Genomic DNA, 23845 nt, shown 5'->3' with positions numbered 1-23845 from the left:
TAATTTATGGTGGCTGAAGTAATTCCAAAGATCTATACCTAATTAAGAGATAATTAGTGTGTCTTACTCACTGAATATTAAATGGTTTTTACCTCACCTTTGTCGGTGATGTTGTAAGCGATATGTCGAAGTCGTTTCTACAGTATACTTGAAACTGATCGGGTGTGGTTGAAGTTAATGATTGGAAATTGTGACTCCATACACGCCGTTCGGTAGGAAAGCTGGCTGAATTACTTGAACACGGACAATGGTGCTGAAAGACAAACGGTCATGGACGAAGGTACTGTCTGATTCTGAGATGACTAACTCTAGAGTGCTTGGCTTCCCATTTAGCAAGTGCCATATTGTTGAGATCATGAGTAACCCTTTGGAATGAGTTCCCGGACCAAACCATGCCCACTTTGTGCCATCTGTGGGCTACTGTCAAGTATGCAACTGTCTCGCCATAATGACAACTGTAGAAAGTACATGGCAATATTGACCCGTGAAGATCAGGGGTAGAATAGGTCTTCAGCAACCCATGCTTGCCGTAAAAGGCGACTATGCTTGTCGTAAGAGGCGACTAACGGGATCGGGTGGTCAGGCTCGCTGACTTGGTTGACGTATGTCATCGATCCCAATTGCGTGGATCGATGCTCATATCAATCACTGGGTTGTCTGGTCCAGACTCGATTATTTACAGACCGCCGTCATATAGCTGGAATATTGCTGAGTGCGGCGTTGAACGACAAACCAACCAACCAACATGGCAATATTACCACATTATTAGAAGTTAGTCGTCGATACATGGTTGCAGCAATCAGACTACCATGTTTTAGGCGTGCATTTTCCGCGAATACATAGCGTTTGAGTACATTCAACAATATTAACATTAACAAGACACGTTCCATATGTGTGAATAGTGTAACCTTAATTCATAGGGAGCAAATTTGGAATATCTATCTCTCTATCAAGTATGGGGAATTGTGTTGCGTATGAACGTAGTGTGTTTACTAAACGTTCAGTGTGAGGTCAAACATCTACACACCTACAAACTGGAATAAAACAAAAGATGCTAAAAGGGTTGTAACAAAACATGATCTGAATCAGAAACTGGAGAGCTTCACATATTGCACCACTGTGGGGATTAGAACTCGGTCTTCGGCGTGACAAGCAAACGCGTTCTCCACGAGACTACCCAACTGCCCCATATATAATTGAATATATATTTAGGAAAAGCAATGGAAAGTAAGTAAGACCATTGCGAACTGATTTTAACAAACATATTTTTATCAAATCGTATTGTCACAAAACTCAATAAGCTAGTAAATTCTGATGGAAATGTTATATGGCATGACTAGCTCTCTCACCTACAATGTTTTTTGGATGTTATGATGTTATGTGTTGTTCGGATATTATGAACATACTTTTGGAAACTGCAGCTGCGCTCTTTGCTGTCTTGTCTGTCATTGCGAGAAGAGTCTGTTGTCAAATAATCAGCTACGTAGCGGATGATGTATTCTACGCTAACCTTACGTTTGATTTTTCAACTTCGTACACCACTATCCCGCACGACAAACTTAAGGGGAAAACGTCATTGCTTGATTCATGGGACAGTTGCAAAACGTGGTGATGATAGATAAAGTCTCTCTCTCTCTCTCTCTCTCTCTCTCTCTCTCTCTCTACAAATGTTCAGGACAAACTGTCAACGATTAAAGTGAAATGCTCAGAGACAACATCTTTGTGAAAATTGGGAATTAGTTGACGATGGTTTTAACTTCATTATTTTGTCGTTTAATCTGGAACTTGCGGATAAAAAAAGAATATGTTAAATTATTATCAATCGCTTTTGAGCTAAGTTGTGGTTTAGAATTTAAAAAACTTGAGTTCAAAGAAAATAAACATAATGTTTATCGATCAAGTAAACACAGAGGTTTAACTAAGGGCTTAATTGTGCGTGTACTCAAAGAGTTATTTCAGAATGGACTGAAATCGTTCGCTGCAGTTGCATCGTGACAAACATGGTTGTGTTATTTGTTGTTTTACGCCGCACTCAGCAATGTTCAAGCTATGACGGCGGCTTGTAAATGCCCGAGTCTGAACCAGACAATCCAGTGATCGATATTGTGAGTAAAGATTCACACCCGAATCCCCACGAGGCCGTCACACCCGTGTCAGGAATGGCAGTATACATTTAAATACGTATCCAATTATTGATGAACGATTAATATAATACGTTTATGAACTGCATATCATATTTTACGAAAAACATTTTAATGATATATACCCTGTTAGTCTTCCTTATGGCAGGAATGCAAAATTTGGTTCCATAATTATCAGCTTTATAACATCTAGTATTTCATAATATTAACACTATCGAGAGTGAGAATGAGTACGTGAGATTGGTTTACGCAGTATTTACCAATATTTCAGTAAGCTCTGAAGCTGCTGCAAGTCATAGAAATTTATCGCTGAAACGTATCATATGGTGCTGACAACCCAAACCACCAAGGCCATTCTGGGAACCAACGACCATAGCATTCTTGCACGCACAAGGGACGCAACCATGCATGCATGTAATGTTAGAAAGTTGTTGTTTTTCTCATGATCTAATCCATTTGATAGCAATATTAGCACATCGTTTCTCATTATGTTACACTCGATTTATCTAGACAGTGTATCTGTATCACACGGTCGAGTTTACAGTGTTGAGTGTGATGCTAGTTGATCTGTCAGAACTTACATTTTTTGTCCACTCACTGACATAATTGACTTAAAATACAGGTTCTAACGGTGTAGCAACCTTTGCGCAGTGGGGTTCGGGACACCTAATGCTAAAATATACTCTTCGTCACTGTCGTACAGAGCGTCTCCGTGGTCTCGTGGTTAGCGTCCGCCCGGAGAGCGGAAGGTCAGGAGTTCGCTCCCTTTCCGCGTCATGCCAAAAGGTGTCAAAAGATTATATTCCTTGTTACCCTGCCTAACGCTCGTCGGCTCGGAGTCAGTATACTGAGTGGGGTATCCATGTTAAACTGCGGCATCTTATCTCATGGCATGCTAGCACTGTAAAATTGGCATTTGTCCGGACCAGTAGAAGCAGCCACACACACGCATACACAAGTGCATGCACGTCGCTATATTAGTTTAATAATCTTTACGCGTCGTCAAACCCCATTTCACTTCACCCACACTGCCAAGCATTTGAATCTATTCTCACACACTTCAACGTTTCTACTCTCTAAGCCATAGTGCATTATCCCCCCTACCCTACCATCCCTCCAACTATACACAACCCCATACCACTCCAAATCTACCATCCCTCAAGCATAACCCCACCCCCAGCCACCACTAACCCACCATCTCTGCAACTATACCCCACCCCCAGCCATCACTAACCCAACATCCCTTCAACTGTACCCCACCCCCAGCCACCACTAACCCAACATCTCTTCAACTATACCCCACCCCCAGCCACCACTAACCCACCATCCCTTCAACTATACCCCATTCCCAGCCACCACTAACCCACCATCCCTTCAACTATACCCCTCCCCCAGCCACCACTAACCCACCATCCCTTCAACTGTACCCCACCCCCAGCCATCACTAACCCACCATCCCTTCAACTGTACCCCACCCCCAGCCATCACTAACCCACCATCCCTTCAACTGTACCCCACCCCCAGCCATCACTAACCCACCATCCCTTCAACTATACCCCATTCCCAGCCACCACTAACCCAACATCCCTTCAACTATACCCCTCCCCCAGCCATCATTAACCCACCATCCCTCGAGCTGTACCCCCGCCCCAGCCACCACCGCCCCACCATCACCTTCCTGTTTCCGTAACATCCTGTCACATGAAGGTGACCTTTATGAAGCTATTGACCTTCATGAGTTAAAGAAGACGCGTTGCGGCTAAAGCATGGCGGCATCTAGTGCAGGCATGTTGTGGTTGATGTTGGCTGCGTTCTTTATCATCGACGTTGCTGATGGATCAGATACACCGGGTAAGTCAAACCTATGTGACTCGCTATGATGAACCCTCTCTGTGATCAGATCACAGATTGAGCACAGTGTGAAACACGAGGAGAACGCAATTCAAGCGGAGTATCAACATGTTTCTGTACAACCCAAATTTCGGGTACCATACATGATTACCTTACAGTGACGGGGATGTGGCCTACGCACGCGTACGTTACAATGAAAAACTGTACCTTGCTGTGACATATGTCAGATATGATCGTTTCACACGTGCACCTTAGAGTGACAGATATATTCCCTACACACCTGCATCATCCAGTGACAGATATGATCCCCACACAAGTGCACCCTACAGTGACGAAAGTGATCACTTCACACATACACCTTGCAGTGACAGATATGATCCTTAAAATCTGCGCTTTGCAGTAACTGAGGCGATCCCCTTTACAGCGACAAAAATGATCGCTACACACGTACACCTTACAGTATCAGATATTATCACTACATACGTGCGCCTTACAGTATCAGATATGATCACTACACACGTGCATCTTACAATATCAGCTATGATCGCTACACACGTGCACTTTACAGTATGAGCTATAGTCGCTACACACGTGCACCTTACAGTATCAGATATGATCGCTACACACGTGCACCTTACAGTGTCAGATATGATCGCTACACACCTGCACCTTACAGTATCAGATGTGATCGCTACACACGTGCATCTTACAGTATCAGATATTATCGCTTTACACGTGCACCTTACAGTATCAGCTATGATCGCTACACACCTGCACCTTACAGTATCAGATGTGATCGCTACACACGTGCATCTTACAGTATCAGATATTATCGCTTTACACGTGCACCTTACAGTATCAGCTATGATCGCTACACACGTGCACCTTACAGTATCAGCTGTGATCGCTACACACGTGCATCTTACAGTATCAGATATTATCGCTACACACGTGCACCTTACACGTGCATCTTACAGAATAAGATATGATCGCTACACACGTGCATCTTACAGTATCAGCTATGATCGCTACACACGTGCACCTTACAGTATCAGCTGTGATTGCTACACACGTGCATCTTACAGTATCAGATATTATCGCTACACACGTGCACCTTACAGTATCAGATATGATCGCTACACACCTGCACCTTACAGTATCAGCTGTGATCGCTACACACGTGCATCTTACAGTATCAGATATTATCGCTACACACGTGCACCTTACAGTATCAGATATGATCGCTACACACGTGCATCTTACAGTATCAGCTGTGATCGCTACACACGTGATCTTACATTATCAGATATTATCGCTACACACGTGCATCTTACAGTATCAGATATGATCGCTACACACGTGCATCTTACAGTATCAGCTATGATCGCTACACACGTGCACTTTACAGTATCAAATATGATCGCTACACACGTGCACCTTACAGTATCAGATATGATCGCTACACACGTGCACCTTACAGTCACAGGTGGGGATCCTTTATCACATGCACCTTGCGGTTAACCCCACACACGTGAAACATGCAGTGTCAGTTATGATCGCTACAACACACCTGCACCTAACAGTGACAGATATGATCACCACTCACGTGCACCTGACAGTGAGAGATATTATTCCTACACACGTGCACTGACAGTGACAGAGATGGTCCTACACACGTGCACCTGACAGTACGAGATATGATCACTACACACGTGCACCTTACAGTGACTGAGATGTTACCTACACACCTGAACCTTAAAGTGACAAAGGTGTTCCCTACACACGTGCACCTTCCAGTGAAAAGAGGTGTTCCCTGCGCTTTGCAGTTGCAGAGATGAGTCCTACACACGTGAATTCTATAGTGAGAAAAGATATTTACGAGATAAACCTACTGTCTTAAAATTTGATGTAGTCCCTATTTAAACATTTGAAACATCGCTAAAGCGTTTTGAAACTTTTAAACACAGTAGGCTTATCTCCATTCTACCCTGACTGCCAGAGCGTTTTGAAACTTTTTAACACAGTAAGCTTATCTCCATTCTACCCTGACTGCCAGAGCGTTTTGAAACTTTTAAACACAGTGGGCTTATCTCCATTCTACCCTGACTGCCAGAGCGCTTTAAAAACGGTGCTCTATTGGAAGGTGTCATTGCAGATGGGTACAAAGGACCGCTATCTTATAAAGGGTCACAAGTAGTCATAAATGTAACAAATGTTACTAAAGATTGAAATACTCATAGTCCTGTCTAGTTCAAAATAAGGGTTCAAAGGGAAGTTGACAAATAACCCTCAAAATAAATTCCTAAGATACATGTCATAATTTCATCGTAGCCTGTTGTATATTTGCACTGTTTGGACTCACCAAGTCATTTCTTGGAAACTGACGCGACGCGTCATTTCGTGGAAATCGAACATGCCATCCACCATTGCAGTAATGACAGGTTGTAGAAATAGCGAAACAAATGCTAAACGAATATGTTTCTCCAACAAACTTTATTAATTAACATTCTACTATTTATTTTAAATCTGTAAGTTTTTATTAGTTAGTTAGCAATTACCCCCAGTAAATAATACGAATTCCCCGAAATGGGATTTGGCTGAACTTGACCTACATCGCAGTAACTTGTCACTACTGCAATGATGTCGGGATGTTTGTTTGTGAGATTTCGTGGCCTTTGGAAGGAAGCAGCTTTTTCTGATGAATTTTCAAATCCCCTACTTCCAAATCATATTAGAGGCCAGCGTGCATTAGAGACCCTGCGTTTAATAAAAGAAATACCGTAACACCATGTAGGTTTGATTGGCAGCCTTTTTTTAATGGATCGATATGAAGGTTATGGATGTATTCATACGCACGGATTTCGTGTGAAAAGTGCGTGAGAGGTTACAGTAGGGAAAAGAGTAACCTATTTTAATCAATCAAGCATTCTTCCAGTGTTATAATACCAGACACACACCTTGAACTGACACGGGTGATGCCTACACACGTTTCAGTGTCAAATATGATCGCTCGCTACACACCTGAACCTCGCAGTGACAAAGATGGTTCCCACACTCATGCACCTTGCAGTGACGGGTGGCCCCTTCACACGTGCAACTAAGAGTGACAACGATTACCCTTACACACATGCACCTTGCAGTGACGGGTGGCCCCTTCACACGTGCAACTAAGAGTGACAACGATTACCCTTACACACATGCACCTTGCAGTGACGAGTGGCCCCTTCACACGTGCATCTAAGAGTGACAACGATTATCCTTACACACATTCACCTTGAAGTGACAAATGTGTTCCCTACATGCATACAATTTTTGCATTATTCCTATTATTTGGGAACAACAGGCAGTTTGAAACGTATCAAGTTTTTTGTCAGAATTATTTCAAAGATTGAAACCATCATGCAATCAGGATGGCACAGATTAGATGCAGTTCCCATGGCCTAAGAATTGAATCAGGAAGATTTACTAAAGAAAAGAAAGAAGATAGAAGACAAATATAATATTGTTTTGATGTGTAAATCATCTGATGATCTTCGAGCCCAATTGATATCACCAACACATGATACCTATACTACTAGACACGGGTTTAATGTATTAATGTCGTCCCCTAACGAATACTCCATCCAAAAAAACCTATCGATGAACATTAATAAAGCAATATACGTGTGTTTCAGAAACAAACTGGCACCCTGAGTCTCCGACTACCTGTAGCATCATGGGCCTGTGGCCTACAATACTGAATGAATTTAATTGAATGTCCTTGTGCTTATCAATAACTATGTTTGGCATTTCAGACAAGTTCAAGTGTCCGGAGGGCTGGATGCTGGGGCTTGAGGCCTGCTATAAGTGGGGCACCAGCCAGATGACGTTCTCGAGAGCCCAGGATCAATGTCGTCAGTCGGGGGCCACAGTCAGAGTCATCACGAACAGGGAAGAAAACCAACTCTTCTCCGGTATACACGAACCTCGGTTTAACAAGTATTAGCAAATATAGTAATTAAACATTACAGTTAAAAGTGAGGTTTTTTCTGAATCGACGAATTTCTAGATCAGGTGAAATTTAAAAGCTTTGTGTGCGGTTGTTTATCATTGCGCGACTAACTGTAGTTTTACCACCGGTGAATTAAAACAAGCAGTGAAACACACCAAGAGTAAAAATATAATTGAAAAATAATTACACTTAACGCGTGAAGATCCATCGTTCTGTTGTGTAGATAGAGGGTCAGTTCCAGTCATCGTACTTCCTTTTTTCTAACATTCTTTGTCGTGTATGTCAGTGTCCGACACTGGAGGTACCTACTGGCTCGGCATCCAGAAATCCATTAATCAGAAATGGGGATATCAGACAAATGGAACAACCACGGTAAGTAAATGTTACATTTCGGTTCAGCCATGTTGTCTTGTCAAGGGCTGGTGACACGTTTTCTTTAACTGTGTATTTATTTCCAGTACCTGACGTACACGAAATTCACCCCAAACATCCGCAACTTTAACTATGGAATGTCTTGTGCAGTATGGCAATCTCAAACGCAGATGTGGTTGGAGGAGGTTTGCAATAACCCGCATCTGTTCATCTGTCAGAAGCCTCCAGGTGAGTGTTTTGTTTGTTTGTTTGTTGTTTAACGCCGCACTATTTCAGCTACATGACGGCGGTCTGTCAATAATCGAGTCTAGACCAGACCATGAGCATCGATCCACGCAATTGGTACCGATGACATGCATCAGCCACGTCAGCGAGTCTGACCATCCGTTCCCGTTAGTCGCCTCTTATGACAAGCATAGTCGGCTTTTACCGCACGCATAGGTTGCCGAAGACCTATTCTACCCCGGAGCTTCACGGGTATCCAGGTGAGTGAGCTTCCTTGCTTGTCATTATAAGCTTATGGTATTTGAATGTTATTCAGTTGTCCAGTTTCTAATTCTAATAAAAAAAACTATTGTAGACTGTGTCCCTGGTCGTTTTGGAGAAAACTGTGCCAACCAGTGTCACTGCAAAGGGCATGTCTGCGACGCCACTTCCGGTCTCTGTAAATATGGCTGCCAGATAGGATGGACGGGGGAGTCTTGTGATACAGGTGTGGCCAGCTGAACATCGTTTTGGTTTTGGTTTACTCGGGAATGTTGAAAATATACCACTGAATTTAGTATTTTTTGTGATAACAGAAAAGGGCAAATAAATAATAGTTGTTCATATAAGCTCAAGTCAGGACATGTTGCTGTCAAGATATTCAGCGAACGTAAAACGTTATTCTCGATTCATCTCAACAAACTGTCTGACAATGATAACTGTATGTATGACCGATGGGTCCAATCCTTCAAACTTAACGACGCTCAACTTCATGCACTGATATATATTTCAGAAAAAAAGAAAGCCGAGGGTATGTATCTATAATTTAATAGTGAGTGAACAGGATTTTACGCCGCTTTTAGCAATATTTCTTCACTACCACGGCGGGGGACACCAGAACAGGGCTTAACCCATTCTACCCATGAGGGAACGTACCCGAGTCGTTTGCATGATGAACGAACGGTTAAACTGCTAGGTTACCTCACAGTCCTTCATAATTTAATAGCGACCGCCTCCGTGGTCTAGTGGTAGAGAGTACTTGTTGTTACCCTGCGCTCGGCAATAATGGGCTAAAGCAAGGACTGGTCGGCTCGGAGTCAGTATACTGTGTCTGAGTGGGGCATTCATGTTACACTGCGGCATGGTATCTCAGTGAGCTAGCACTATAAATCGGCATCAATCCGGACTTGTACAAGCAGCCACACATACACACACGTGCATGCACGTCGCTATATAAGTGCAATACTCTTGGACGCGGCGTTAAACCCCATTTCAACTCACCTTACCTCATAATTTAATAAACATGCAAAGACCCTATCGACACATGAGTATTTGCCTAACGTAGAGGCTATCCAAAATAGCTAATAATACTTACAACGTCATGACATTTGACAATGAGTTTACAACTTATTTTGCTGACGCGGCTTGTAATATAAGCATCTATTTCGAGAGACATGATGGTGTGTATGTTTCAGCCAAGTTCTACTGCTTCAAGATCCAAGCACGTAATGTGATGATGTTTCGTGTAGATCAAAGGGGGACGGTCTACCGGGATGTGTCTGCCATAGATGAGTATGGGGACACTGTTGACACTTGTAGCCGAACCGTGTATGACCACTTCGAGCCTGGGGGGACGGGGACGCTGAAGGTGACGCAAACTGCCAACAACAGTTTCACGCCTAATTGTGGAGGAAACGAGGTAAAGTATTGACACGTGCACCCCCTAGCTCATGTCCTCTCATCAATATAATAAGCAGATGATATTGAAACGAATAGTTGAAACCATGTACGTAAAATTTAAATGATATCAAACATTTGGCACTTTTATCACTTATATGTTACATTCTATTTTTATTATTGTTATAGGGGCGGTCGGGTAGCCTAGTGGTTAAAGCGTTTGCTCGTCACGCCAAAGACCCGGGTTCGATTCCCGACATGGGTACAATGTGTGAAGCTCATTTCTGGTGTACCCCGCCGTGATATTGCTGAAATATTGCTAAAAGCGGCGTAAAACCATACTCACTCACTCACTATTATTGTTATAGACCGCCTCCGTGATCTAATGGTAGAGCGTGCGCCCCGAAGACGGAAGGTCCGGGGTTCAATCCCCAGCCGCGTCATACCAAAAGACGTTAAAAGATGGTACTTGTTGTTACCCTGTCTGGCGCTCGGCATTAAGGGGCTAAAACAAGGACTGGTCGGCTCGGAGTCAGTATACTGTGTCTGAGTGGGGTATTCATGTTAAACTGCGGCATGGAATCTCAGTATGCTAGCACTATAAATCGTGCACGTCGCTATATAAGTGCAATAATCTTGAACGCGACGTTATACCCCATTTCACCTCACCTCTTATTGTTATAGAATGAGAATACAATTAAAAACTAGTATTCGTCTCTCATCACTCCCATAATAATGACATATTTGGGCTCTCCTGGCACCATTGGGAAACATGCTAGAAAATACAAAGAAGTGATGAGGCCGTATTTAATATACGATTCAGATTCTATAAGTTGCATGTGTCACTAGCGGGGAGTGACGGATTTTAGATTTGGCTTTACACCACGAAAACAAATGTAAAATCCCGTTTACCACGCTATTGACACATGTCACAAGCGGAAAGGCCGTATTTACTGTCAAGGTCAGTTTCAGCTTTAACCGTGAGTCCGGTGTGAACGCTATGTCTCCACCATTCAACCCCGGCATGACTTCCGACCATACTCAAGTTACTAATAAATATATTATTGTTTTGATAATATCTATATTCACACACACACACACACACACACACACACACACACACACACACACACACATTTAGTTAAATGGAATCGGCGGATAATCGACACACACACACACACATTGATGCGTTTTACGTTGTAGGTGTCGAATGAGGTTCACTCCTGGAAGTTCAGATTCAGGGAGTATCCTGGCACCTCCTCCGCCTTCGACATCATGTTTGAGGTGAAGTGCGACTTTACTAACGCCAACTCCTTGGAGATTTCTACGGCCTACAACACTGACAAGTACGTGCATGACCATTATTTTAAGGTATGATATATACAAATGCCCCCGAAACTCATCAGATGTATTGAATATAAAGGAGATTTAGAGGGTTTTTTCAACACTTACACGATTTCGACTAATCACATCACTAAATTCAGAGACAGTCCTTTTAGAGGTTTTCAGTAGCGTTTTCGTAGGTATTTGTTCGTGAGCCAGTCCTTGACCAAAACTGGTTTTCTTAGGGAATATAGATAAAGGCCATACAAACTATGTTAAAACATTCGGCTCATAGTTGCTAAAAAAACTGGTTGTCAGTTTCCAGCTGGTAGCATCTGTAGAGATTGGATATTATACATTTATTGAGTCATTCGATAATGATATACATGTACGGATGTGTTTCTAAAGAAAGGGGGCGGTCGGGTAGCCTAGTGGTTAAAGCGTTCGCTCGTCACGCCGAAGACCCGAGTTCGATTCCCGACATGGGTAAAATGTGTGAAGCCCATTTTTGTTGTCCTCCGCCGTGATATTGCTGGAATATTGCTAAAAGCGGCGTAAAACCATACTCACTCACCCATTCTAAAGAAAGAGAAGAGATTGCGTAGCCTAGCGGTTAAAGCGTTAGCTCGTCATGCGAAAGACCCGGGTTTGATTCCCCACATCGCTACCTTGTGTGAATTCCATTCCTTGGGTCCTCCGCTGTGATATAACTGGAATGTCACTGAAAGTGGCGTTTCATTGACTAGTTTGTAAATGAGAGACTATACCCCGCACCAAAATAACAAATGTAAACGTTACTGTACACATTTTCTTCGACCAGACCTGCCAACAAGTCAATATTACTCACCGAAAGCACGGTGTCCGTGAGTCTGGACATCATCGACCCCGTCGATAACCTCTCTATAACCACAGCAAAACTGGGCCAGCAAGTCCGTCTCCAGATGAAGCTGAACAACGTCGATGGTATGCTTAGAACAGACATGCGCTGCACCATGACGGGTTATGCAATCACGACGGACATTGATAGCATTAGAGAATGCAACACTTCCATATAACTATAAGAAGACCTTGAGTGTCAAACTGAATTGGGAAACATGCTAGAAAATATAAAGAAGTGATGAGGCCGTATTTAATATACGATTCAGTTGCACCTGTTACTAGCGGGGAGTGTGGGATTTTAGATTTGGCTTTACACCACGAAACCAAAGGTAAACTCCCGTTTACCATGCTTTTGACACATGTCACAAGCGGAAAGGCCGTATTTACTGTCAAGGTCTTTTTCAGTTTTAACCGTGTTGGTTTCAGAGTCCGGCGTGAACGCTATGTCTCCATACAACTGCTCTATCGGGACACTGGACCACAGACACAACACCATCTTCATTGACGAACACGGGTACGTAGACACGTGGTACATCAGAGTCTGTGTTGTCTAATTGTTTACTATGCCTTCGTATCAAGATTGAAAGAACGTAAAGTAAAGAGCCAAAGCTATGTATTTATGTATGTAATATGTAATACTAATACATATTTATAACGCGCCTAATCGATACCTTATACCACTCAGTGACGTCATCTAGTCGGGTTAAATCTCATAAACAGGACTGTTAGAATATCCAAATTCCTTTCACATAGTTACATGTGAATGTCTATCGCTATCAATTTGTTTTGCATTTTAAACACATTGTAATTTGTGAGTAATGATGTAAAATGAAATGACAGATTTTTGTTTATATTTTTGTGTATCCAGCTTGCAACCTTTGTGTCTGTAGTCAAGTAACTCTACCACCAGGCTCCAGAGGCGCTGACAAATCACGATGTTTTTAATAATGTCTTTTTTAAAGTACTTGTACGCCAGCAACAGATATTTTATGCCCGTTTCCTAAGGTTCATGGAAAGTATCTTTGATGCTGTCCACACAAATGATGATAAATATTGTTTTAACTTTCTTTTTTCGTTTTATAAGTAAGATGAAACACTTACCTTCGGGTTTTTATGATATTTATAACACTCGTCATGACGCCCCTCGGTTTTATCTCTTGGGTTCGGGTTTTTAATCCCATAAAAACCCAATGGCCTGTTTATCCTAAACTTATAGTATGCTCAAGGAGCTACAGGAATTGTATGAAGTATGTATTGTGTGCGCAGTTCTCTGTCTATATATATGTTGCGTTTCTTGAAGTGTGGCTATCGATCAATGGATCCTGGACTTTTGTCGTTGACTTACGTTTGTCTACAACATACTACATTTGGAGCTGGTGGAGGGTCCGGACCCCTGGACCCCCTTCTGGATCCGCCTGTCAGAGCGATTTGGCGACCTTTCCCTGAAGTGTCAAAATTAAGAATGACCCCCTTCCCACCTACACAGAGGGACTGCATGGTCCAAAATGCAGTGTTTCGGGTGTGTTGAGGCATTAGGTTTTGGTCCCCAAATCTATGGGAGTCAGTTATCAAAGCTGACCTTTCTTCTGACGACCGAGCACAAAATTTATATTTAATACCCCCTAAAATCCCCGGCCAAGTCAAACCAAAAGACGTTAAGGGATGATACTTGTTGTTCCCTGCCTGGCGCTCGGCATTAAGGTGCTCAAACAAGGACTTCCAGGCTTGGAGCTCAACCGATCTCAGCGAGCCGACATAAGTCCACACATACACGCACACACACACACACATACACGCACGCACGCACGCACGAACGCACCCACATGCGTGCACACACGCACGCATGCACATACACACACACACACACATCTTGAACCCCATTTCATCTCACCTTATATTATATTATGTGGGCCTTTTCTATGATGGGTTCCTTGTATTTTGTGTTTTATATGACAACTGTTTTTAATGGAATCGGCGGATAATCGAGACTGGTTATTCTCTGGCGTTGGCGTTCTCTGGCGTTTATATTTGCTCTAAACTGTATCTGTACTCTATGTTTTGCATTTTGTACACTTTATTTAGTATTTTGTGTTTTGTTTCAAATGAAGCTTACTTTCACATTTGATTCCTCGAATCCAGATGTTCTCACAGAGATGCCCAGATTGTCTTCCGGAATAACGACGTCACAACATGGCGCAGCGAGATGTTCGAAACATTCGCCTTTCCCGGTTATGATAAATTGTTCTTCCGGTGCCAGTACCACGTGTGCTTCACAGAGGACCAACACTACTGCAGGAATGTAAGGGCGGTTCATATTAAACATTTGAAATGAATAATCGAAAAGAATTGTCCGTGGACGCCATAGACATTGCACGTGTGTATTTATTATCTATCTTCAAGCCACGGAATTATTTTTATAGGCTATTGCTCAGATTCGATCGGTTTGACACCCAATTTTCACAGAATCATAATCGAATTTTAACTGTCTTCAAATCTAAAACACTGTCTGATGACATGCTATGTGTTTTGCTTGCAACAGATGTGTCGTCACTCCAGGACGAGTAACCCCAGACAACCCCATAAGAGAAGTGTGATCTTCAACCACATGGATGAAGAGAAACCGGCAAAGCTGACCACCTTGGAAATTGTCTAATTGCAGTGCTTAATTGTTCGCGTTGCTGTGAGACCGCGTTGTCCTCAAAACTGCAATAAATCATTAACCAGATGACAACATCTTGTGTTATCTCAAGTCTACCAATGAATTGGAAAACTTGAATGGCCTATCAGAGTTTTCAATTTTAATATGTACTTCTTTCTCAATCGTCAAACGACGTTACTACAAGAATGTGTGACAATATATTACGGGCAGAAAACACGATATGAATCGACTCAGAGGGTGTGTTTCAATGTACAACAGAGAGCATGGCGTACTGAATGTTACTAAATCGCGGTTCCAATTATTCAATTTAGCGCGGTAGCCTAGCTCTAGGCTGAAAACACAGTATGTTTATGTCACAAATCACACTGTCACATCATTCCTTTACAATATCAGGAGTAGACATCGAGGACATCACCGGAACCAGACAACCCTGGATCTTAAACTCTGTAGGAGCATCCCTGTATCAACACGCATCATTCCGTTTGATGCAGTCAGTCAGTAGTTAGGTTTCATGCTTTTAGCATCATATATTCCAACCACATCACGACGGAGGACGCCTAGAATAGACTCCAAACACTGTGCCCATGTGGAGAATCGAACCTGGGTCTTCGCGGTTGTTTGCCTAGTTGAACGCTTTAACCCCTAGGCTTCCCTACCGCCACTGTTCCACACAATTGTGGGTAGTGCATACACGTGGTGTGAACATTAGAAACTGTAGCATTCTTTACTGGAAGGTCACCGTGACCCTTCAAAATATAGATATATCACGTCTGTTCTGGAAACAAACTTTCAAGAAAGATTCATTTTAAAGATAACGCTCCACAGATCTAACATCTAGTATCTGAAATGAACAGTTTTACAGTTGAAAAAAAACAGTTGTTAAATCATATAATCATAATTAAGGAGCCGAGAGACTTTCTTCATTTTCAGAGTGCCTTACACTTCAGTAACCTAGACTTGCCAAATAGCATAGACTTGCATGGGCTGTATTGGATATATTTTATTCGGGATCTGTATGATACTAAAATATACTCGTGTTCGTCATTTCCATATGTTTTAATCTAATCTCTAAATTGACCCCAACCGCTTTTAACATTATTCCAGTTATATCACGGCGTGTCAGCTTAATGTGGGAGGGAAGCCAGGTCTCAGATGTTTACCACTTCGGTGAAACCCACAAGCACGGGTATGGTGCTGACAAACCTAGAAACTTAATCTGGGCGAACCGGGATTCGAACCCACAACCATAGGTTTCTGGCGTGTCCAGGGGACGCAACTCTACACAGCAAATGGCGGCGCCTTAGACGACTGGGCCACCGTGCCCCCTGAAACGGAAGAAGTATGTACTGGTATTGTACTGAGATGTAGTTTAGTTAGGTGAAACATTGTGGCGTGAAACCTATAGATAATATCAACCTAACCAGAGCTTCGGATGGGCTGCTTTTCTCTCTAGTCAAGCGAAGGACATGATCCCCACATCCAAGACTGTAGGAGAGAGACAATACTCAGTCTCGCTTATCTGCCGAAACAGCTTCTGCAATCATGCCTATTTCCGGGTCGGCAGATATAGGGTCTAAAAACAAGCCCGATATGAAGTAAGTTCGTCGTATTGACCTTGTGCATGCCTTACACACATGTACCTTAGTGATAGATATGATCCCTACACACATGCACCTTAGTGATAGATATGATCCCTACACACATGCACCTTAGTGATAGATATGATCCCTACACACATGCACCTTAGTGATAGATATGATCCCTACACACATGCACCTTAGTGATAGATATGATCCCTACACACATGCACCTTAGTGATAGATATGATCCCTACACACATGCACCTTAGTGATAGATATGAGCCCTACACACATGCACCTTAGTGATAGATATGAGCCCTACACACATGCACCTTAGTGATAGATATGATCCCTACACACATGCACCTTAGTGATAGATATGATCCCTACACACATGCACCTTAGTGATAGATATGATCCCTACACACATGCATCTTAGTGATAGATATGATCCCTACACACATGCACCTTAGTGATAGATATGATCCCTACACACATGCACCTTAGTGATAGATATGATCCCTACACACATGCACCTTAGTGATAGATATGATCCCTACACACATGCACCTTAGTGATAGATATGATCCCTACACACATGCACCTTAGTGATAGATATGATCCCTACACACATGCACCTTAGTGATAGATATGATCCCTACACACATGCACCTTAGTGATAGATATGATCCCTACACACATGCACCTTAGTGATAGATATGAGCCCTACACACATGTACCTTAGTGATAGATATGAGCCCTACACACATGTACCTTAGTGATAGATATGATCCCTACACACATGCACCTTAGTGATAGATATGATCCCTACACACATGCACTTTAGTGATAGATATGATCCCTACACACATGCACCTTAGTGATAGATATGATCCCTACACACATGCACCTTAGTGATAGATATGATCCCTACACACATGCACCTTAGTGATAGATATGATCCCTACACACATGCACCTTAGTGATAGATATGATCCCTACACACATGCACCTTAGTGATAGATATGATCCCTACACACATGCACCTTAGTGATAGATATGATCCCTACACACATGCACCTTAGTGATAGATATGATCCCTACACACATGCACCTTAGTGATAGATATGATCCCTACACACATGCACCTTAGTGATAGATATGAGCCCTACACACATGTACCTTAGTGATAGATATGAGCCCTACACACATGTACCTTAGTGATAGATATGAGCCCTACACACATGTACCTTAGTGATAGATATGAGCCTTACACACATGCACCTTAGTGATAGAGATGATCCCTACACACATACACCTTGCAGTGACAGAGATGATCCCTGCACACATACACCTTGCACTGACAGAGATGATCCCTACACACATACACCTTGCAGTGACAGAGATGATCCCTACACACATACACCTTGCACTGACAGAGATGATCCCTGCACACATACACCTTGCAATGACAGAGATGATCCCTACACACATACACCTTGCAGTGACAGAGATGATCCCTACACACATACACCTTGCACTGACAGAGATTATCCCTACACACATACACCTTGCAGTGACAGAGATGATCCCTACACACATACACCTTGCACTGACAGAGATGATCCCTACACACATACACCTTGCAGTGACAGAGATTATCCCTACACACATACACCTTGCAGTGACAGAGATGATCCCTGCACACATACACCTTGCACTGACAGAGATGATCCCTACACACATACACCTTGCAGTGACAGAGATGATCCCTACACACATACACCTTGCAGTGACAGAGATGATCCCTGCACACATACACCTTGCAGTGACAGAGATGATCCCTGCACACATACACCTTGCAGTGACAGAGATGATCCCTACACACATACACCTTGCAGTGACAGAGATGATCCCTACACACATACACCTTGCAGTGACAGAGATGATCCCTACACACATACACCTTGCAGTGACAGAGATGATCCCTACACACATACACCTTGCAGTGACAGAGATGATCCCTACACACATACACCTTGCAGTGACAGAGATGATCCCTACACACATACACCTTGCATGCGATGCATTCTAGACAAGTTCAAGTGCCCGGAGGGCTGGATTCTGGAACTTCAGTCCCGCTACAAGTGGGGCACCAGCAGTTTGAGTTTCTCTGATGCAAAGAATCAATGTCGTTAGTCGGGGGCCACAGTCCGAGTAAGCACGCCGACTCTTCACAGGTATATATATCTGAATGGATAATATAAACATCAGAGTGAAAGAGTTTTATTGTAATGTAGAGTTTTCATATTTAATACGTTTAAACCTGAGTTCTTGAACTCGTTTACACCCATGGTCATAGAATAATAATATATGGTAACTGTATTCACATAAAACAATATCTGATTACATGGTATTTGTTTTGCTTGCTATGATGTGTAGTCTTTCAAAGGCGAGTAACTCCAGACAGCTCCACAAGAGAAGTGTGATCTTCAACCACATGGGTGAAGAGATAGCAGAAAGGCTGACAACGTTGGTCATTGTGTAATTGCAGTGATCAGTGGTCCGTGTTTCTGTGACATAATAGTGTCTTCAAAACTGCAATATATCACTTATCGAATGACAACATCATGTGTGATGTCAAATTCTACCATCAATTTGAAAAACCTAATCGGTCTATCAGAGGTGTCAAATCACACTAACCACCTCTGATTGTCTCAGTGTTAGTTTGATAGCTGCTTAAACACGGAAGCTAATATTTAAAGAAGTGCTTCTTGCTTAATCGTTTACAGAAGGCATTTTACACTATGATATGTACAATTATAGATTGCAATATGCAGAGTTGCGGTAAATACAATATTTGAGGGTCAGGTGTTCTTGACTTATCATACACTGCTTTTGAAGATTGATGAGATTATGAATGAACGCTTTGAAATGTCATCGTCATAACTCGAGTGAGTGAGTGAGTAAGTTGGGTTTTACGCCGCCCTTTAATATTATTCCAGTTATATCACGACGTGTCCGCTAAATGTGGGAGGGAAGCCCGAAGTGATGCAGGTCTCAGACGTTTACCATTTCGGTGAAACCCACGAGCAGGTGTATAGTGCTGACAAACCAAGAAACATAATCGGGGCGAACCGGCATTCGAACCAACAATCATAGGTTTCTGACCTGCGCAAGGGACGCAACTCTGCACATTGAATCGCGGCTTCTTAGACGGCTTGGCCACCCGTGACCCCTCATTACTTGAAATATGTCGACACTGTCTATAATGTGCAACATTCTTTCTTTCCAGTACACTGATATAATTTAGTATTAACTCGTAAGCTTATGAGTGTAATTTGATTTTACGGCTATTTTAGCGTTGTGTCAGTCGTAACAGATCGAAACGACACTATGGTAGTAGTCCAGGCAAATTTTGGCCAATTTTTTACTAAACTTGGAAAAAATTGCAACAGAATTTATTTTACCAAAATGCGTTTCTACAAGGTCCCGAAAACAACATACTAAAAGTCCCAAGCAATCCCAGTTTGGGAAATATGTCTAATTTGCATAATCCAATATGGCCACCAATTATCAATACATTTTCCATATGTCAGATGAGTGTCAATGAAAAGCATGTGTTGTCTTGCGAAATAGCCATGTTATGTTTCTAAAAAGATATTCACAACAACTAAACGTTTTCGACAATTGATAAATCTGCAAAAATTCAAGATGGCCGCCAATTTCAAGATGGCCGCCAAGTTTCCTAAATGTGTGTTTACACTGTTGAATCGTTTATCTCTAAAACAGTGTGCTAGGACTTATATGCATATAACTTGGCACACTAACTCACTGAAGTATAGTTAACACTTTCATATAAGAAATTCCGTCACCAGAGCCCCCTGGTGGCCCCAAATTCCAAGATGGCCGCCAAGAGTTTGATGGCTGGACATAGAATATCAAGACACTGTTGGTCTCTGATGACAAATTTGAGTGATTTGATCTTCTACATTGGGGTAAACAGACCCAAGGATGTATGTAGAATACTCAATCATTTAAATAAATCCAATATGACCACCAATTATCAATATTTATCTCTTAAATGACATGTTTTGGCGAGTTTAGATATCAATGTTGATTGTTATTGTCTGAATCTACTTATTAACATGACAATAAAGGCTTTAACAAATTTCGTTTTCATTCCTGTAAATACTTGTTGGAAACAAGTATGACCTATATGAGGTCCTCTCAGAATTTAACCCAAACAAGTTGGCACCGTTCATGAGTTTCTTCACTGCTAGACCCTTTCCCAAGCCACGCAGTCGAGAAGTAGTGCCAAGAATTGCATGTAAAAAGAGCACATGCTCACTTACATCACTGCCCAGCAGCCGCTTTGATTGATCATGCACCAAATCCTGTTCCTTCTTGAAGCTTGCTTGGGTTCTGGTGCCAGAAACGTTATGAGCTTCCTTTTTCAACATGATGAGGAAGGAGGATAAGCAAATCTGTGTCATCTCCAACCAGGACAGTGTCTGTTTTTCTTGCAGATGTGACAGCGTCTTGTTTTGCCAGTTTCTCCAGTTTGTCACCCAGATAGGCAATAAAACGCTGTTTGATTTTTGCTTTGTTCAAGAATTCCTCCTTCTACGATCGAATGACCATTTCCCCCGTGAAATAATCTGTCTTACCAGAACAGGCCCCTGTTCTTCTCATGTGTGTGGCATCTTTCGTTGAAAGCCATGAAGCCATTGGCCATACAAGACATTGTTAGCAGCATATTTCTGCACAACAAATAGATGGTACATACACTGTAGTTCAAAATACGTGATATAACGTAGAACCTCTTGGTCGGGGTAGCCCATGAAGTATAGCACTACCATCAAGAATGTACTGGACATTTCCAGGTTCTTGTTGTTTAACTTGGAGGGTTTTCGAGATAGCATCAGCAGGCTTTCTTTCCTGGCCTGCAGATAATTCAAACAATGCTGGCGGGCGACTTCAGAGTTCTTACTTGAACAGTGCTGGTAGTTCAAGTAAGAACAGTACTGTAGTGGAGTGACAGTTTATTTCACAGGAAATGGTCATTCGTTCGAAGAAGGAAGCATTCATGAACAACGCAAAAAACAAACAGCACTTTATTGCACGTCTGGGTGACTAACTGGATAGATCTGGGTGCACTTCTGTACATACAAAACAGGCCAACATTAACTTGTGCCTTTATGTGATGTTAGGAGGAAGGACTGGATAGCTAAAGGCACAAGTGATTTTGTGAGAAGGTGACAAAAAACCTACCACATGTAAGCCACCAACACTGCCGCCATTGCAACTTCTGTAGCCACAGCCCCCCATGTCCACTACCAGATAATGGAGTGGAAAGGATTCAATATGCATCAATCAGGGAGGGGATGACACAGGATAGATGGACGTTGCTTACTAACAGACAGATCAGCCTGAAACACTTTCAGCAGTCCTGGACATCATCTGCTGTAATTGCAAATGGGACTGTAAAACAAGAGTGAGTGAGTGAGTGAGTGAGTGAGTTGGGTTTAACGCCGCTTTTAACACTATTCCAGTTATATTGCGGCGTGTCAGCTTAATGTGGGAGGAAAGCCCAAAGTGATGCAGGTCTCAGGCGTTTACCACTTCGGTGAAACCCACGAGCACGGGTATGGTGCTGACAAACCTAGAAACATAATCGGAGCGAACCGAGATTCGAACCCACAATCATAGGTTTCTGGCACGCCAAAAGGACGCAAGGACGCACAGAGAATCGCGGCGCCTTAGACGACTGGGCCACCCGTGCCCCCCTGTAAAAAAGGAACAAGCACTTACCATAAATATGGTCTCATTTAAGTGTTGTGTGCGGGGAATGCCATTGTACTAACTGATGATGTTTATGAATCACACAATCATGTAACGGAAAGAGCAGTGGATCAAACGTGTTCAGATTTATATTCAAATATTGGTATTTGGTGGCTGCACAGGATTTCCACAAATGAACTACGAGGGAGATAACTCATATATTCTAGTGAAACAACTGGTTTGGGGTAAATTCTGAGAGGACCTCATATAGGTCATACTTGTTTCCAACAAGTATTTTCATGAATGAAAACGAAATTTGTTATAGCCTTTATTGTCATGTTAATAAGTAGATTCAGACAATAACAATCAACATTGATATCTAAACTCGCCAAAACATGTCATTTAAGAGATAAATATTGATAGTTGGTGGTCATATTGGATTTATTCAAATGATTGAGTATTCTACATACATCCTTGGGTCTGTTTACCCCAATGTAGAAGTTCAAATCACTCAAATTTGTCATCAGAGACCAACAGTGTCTTGATATTCTATGTCCAGCCATCAAACTCTTGGCGGCCATCTTGGAATTTGGGGCCACCAGGGGGCTCTGGTGACGGAATTTCTTATATGAAAGTGTTAACTATACTTCAGTGAGTTAGTGTGCCAAGTTATATGCATATAAGTCCTAGCACACTGTTTTAGAGATAAACGATTCAACAGTGTAAACACACATTTAGGAAATTTGGCGGCCATCTTGAAATTGGCGGCCATCTTGAATTTTTGCAGATTTATCAATTGTCGAAAACGTTCAGTTGTTGTGAATATCTTTTTAGAAACATAATATGGTCATTTCTCAATGCAACACATGCTTTTTTCATCAAAACATTGACACTCATCTGACATATGGAAGATGTATTGATAATTGGTGGCCATATTGGATTATGCAAATAAGACATATTTCCCAAACTGGGATTGCTTGGGACTTTTAGTATGTTGTTTTCGGGATCTTGTAGAAATGCATTATGGTAAAATAAATTCTGTTGCAATTTGTTCCAAGTGAAACCTTATTTTGCCCGGACTATAGCGTTTAATTCATGGATATTTGTTTCAATATAATTGATATTACGAAAGATGGATGCATGTGGATACAGGTGGAAGAACGCATTCTTTAGGCACACACGAAGTTACATATTTTACCTTTCAACTTGAAGATCAGGAACCTTTCTACATGAAAAATAAGCAAAGTTGATTTTCCGTTAACTTGACGATAGTTAGTAAATGATTTTAACTTTTTACTTTGAATTCTTGCTGTTAGATCTATTTACGGATGCCGATAGGGAGAACAGGGCCTTCAACATGTAGTGAAACAGTGGTTCAAGGTGA

At 42.2% G+C, this 23845-nt stretch overlaps 1 protein-coding gene across 2 annotated transcripts; it reads left to right on the top strand.

Annotated features, from left to right (window-relative positions):
• The first annotated feature begins 3884 nt into the window (after nt 1-3884).
• Nucleotides 3885-15157, top strand: LOC139478703 (uncharacterized). Of its 2 annotated transcripts, none has more exons than XM_071261291.1 (12): nt 3885-3992; nt 7787-7945; nt 8270-8355; nt 8442-8583; nt 8936-9067; nt 9353-9370; nt 10089-10258; nt 11440-11582; nt 12380-12522; nt 12865-12952; nt 14578-14737; nt 14978-15157. In XM_071261291.1, the coding sequence occupies exons 1-12, from the start codon at nt 3908-3910 to the stop codon at nt 15089-15091; spliced, it is 1440 nt and encodes a 479-aa protein (XP_071117392.1). In that variant the 5' UTR covers nt 3885-3907; the 3' UTR covers nt 15092-15157. The 2 variants fall into 2 exon arrangements, with proteins under 2 accessions (XP_071117392.1, XP_071117391.1); XM_071261290.1 differs by having other exon boundaries at nt 10035-10258.
• Nucleotides 15158-23845: the final 8688 nt, after the last annotated feature.

Source organism: Haliotis cracherodii, unplaced genomic scaffold (assembly GCF_022045235.1).
Source record: "Haliotis cracherodii isolate W230 unplaced genomic scaffold, xgHalCrac1.p SCAF_4, whole genome shotgun sequence".
Taxonomy (NCBI): Eukaryota; Metazoa; Mollusca; class Gastropoda; order Lepetellida; family Haliotidae; genus Haliotis; species Haliotis cracherodii.
This window is presented reverse-complemented; position numbering and strand designations above follow the sequence as displayed.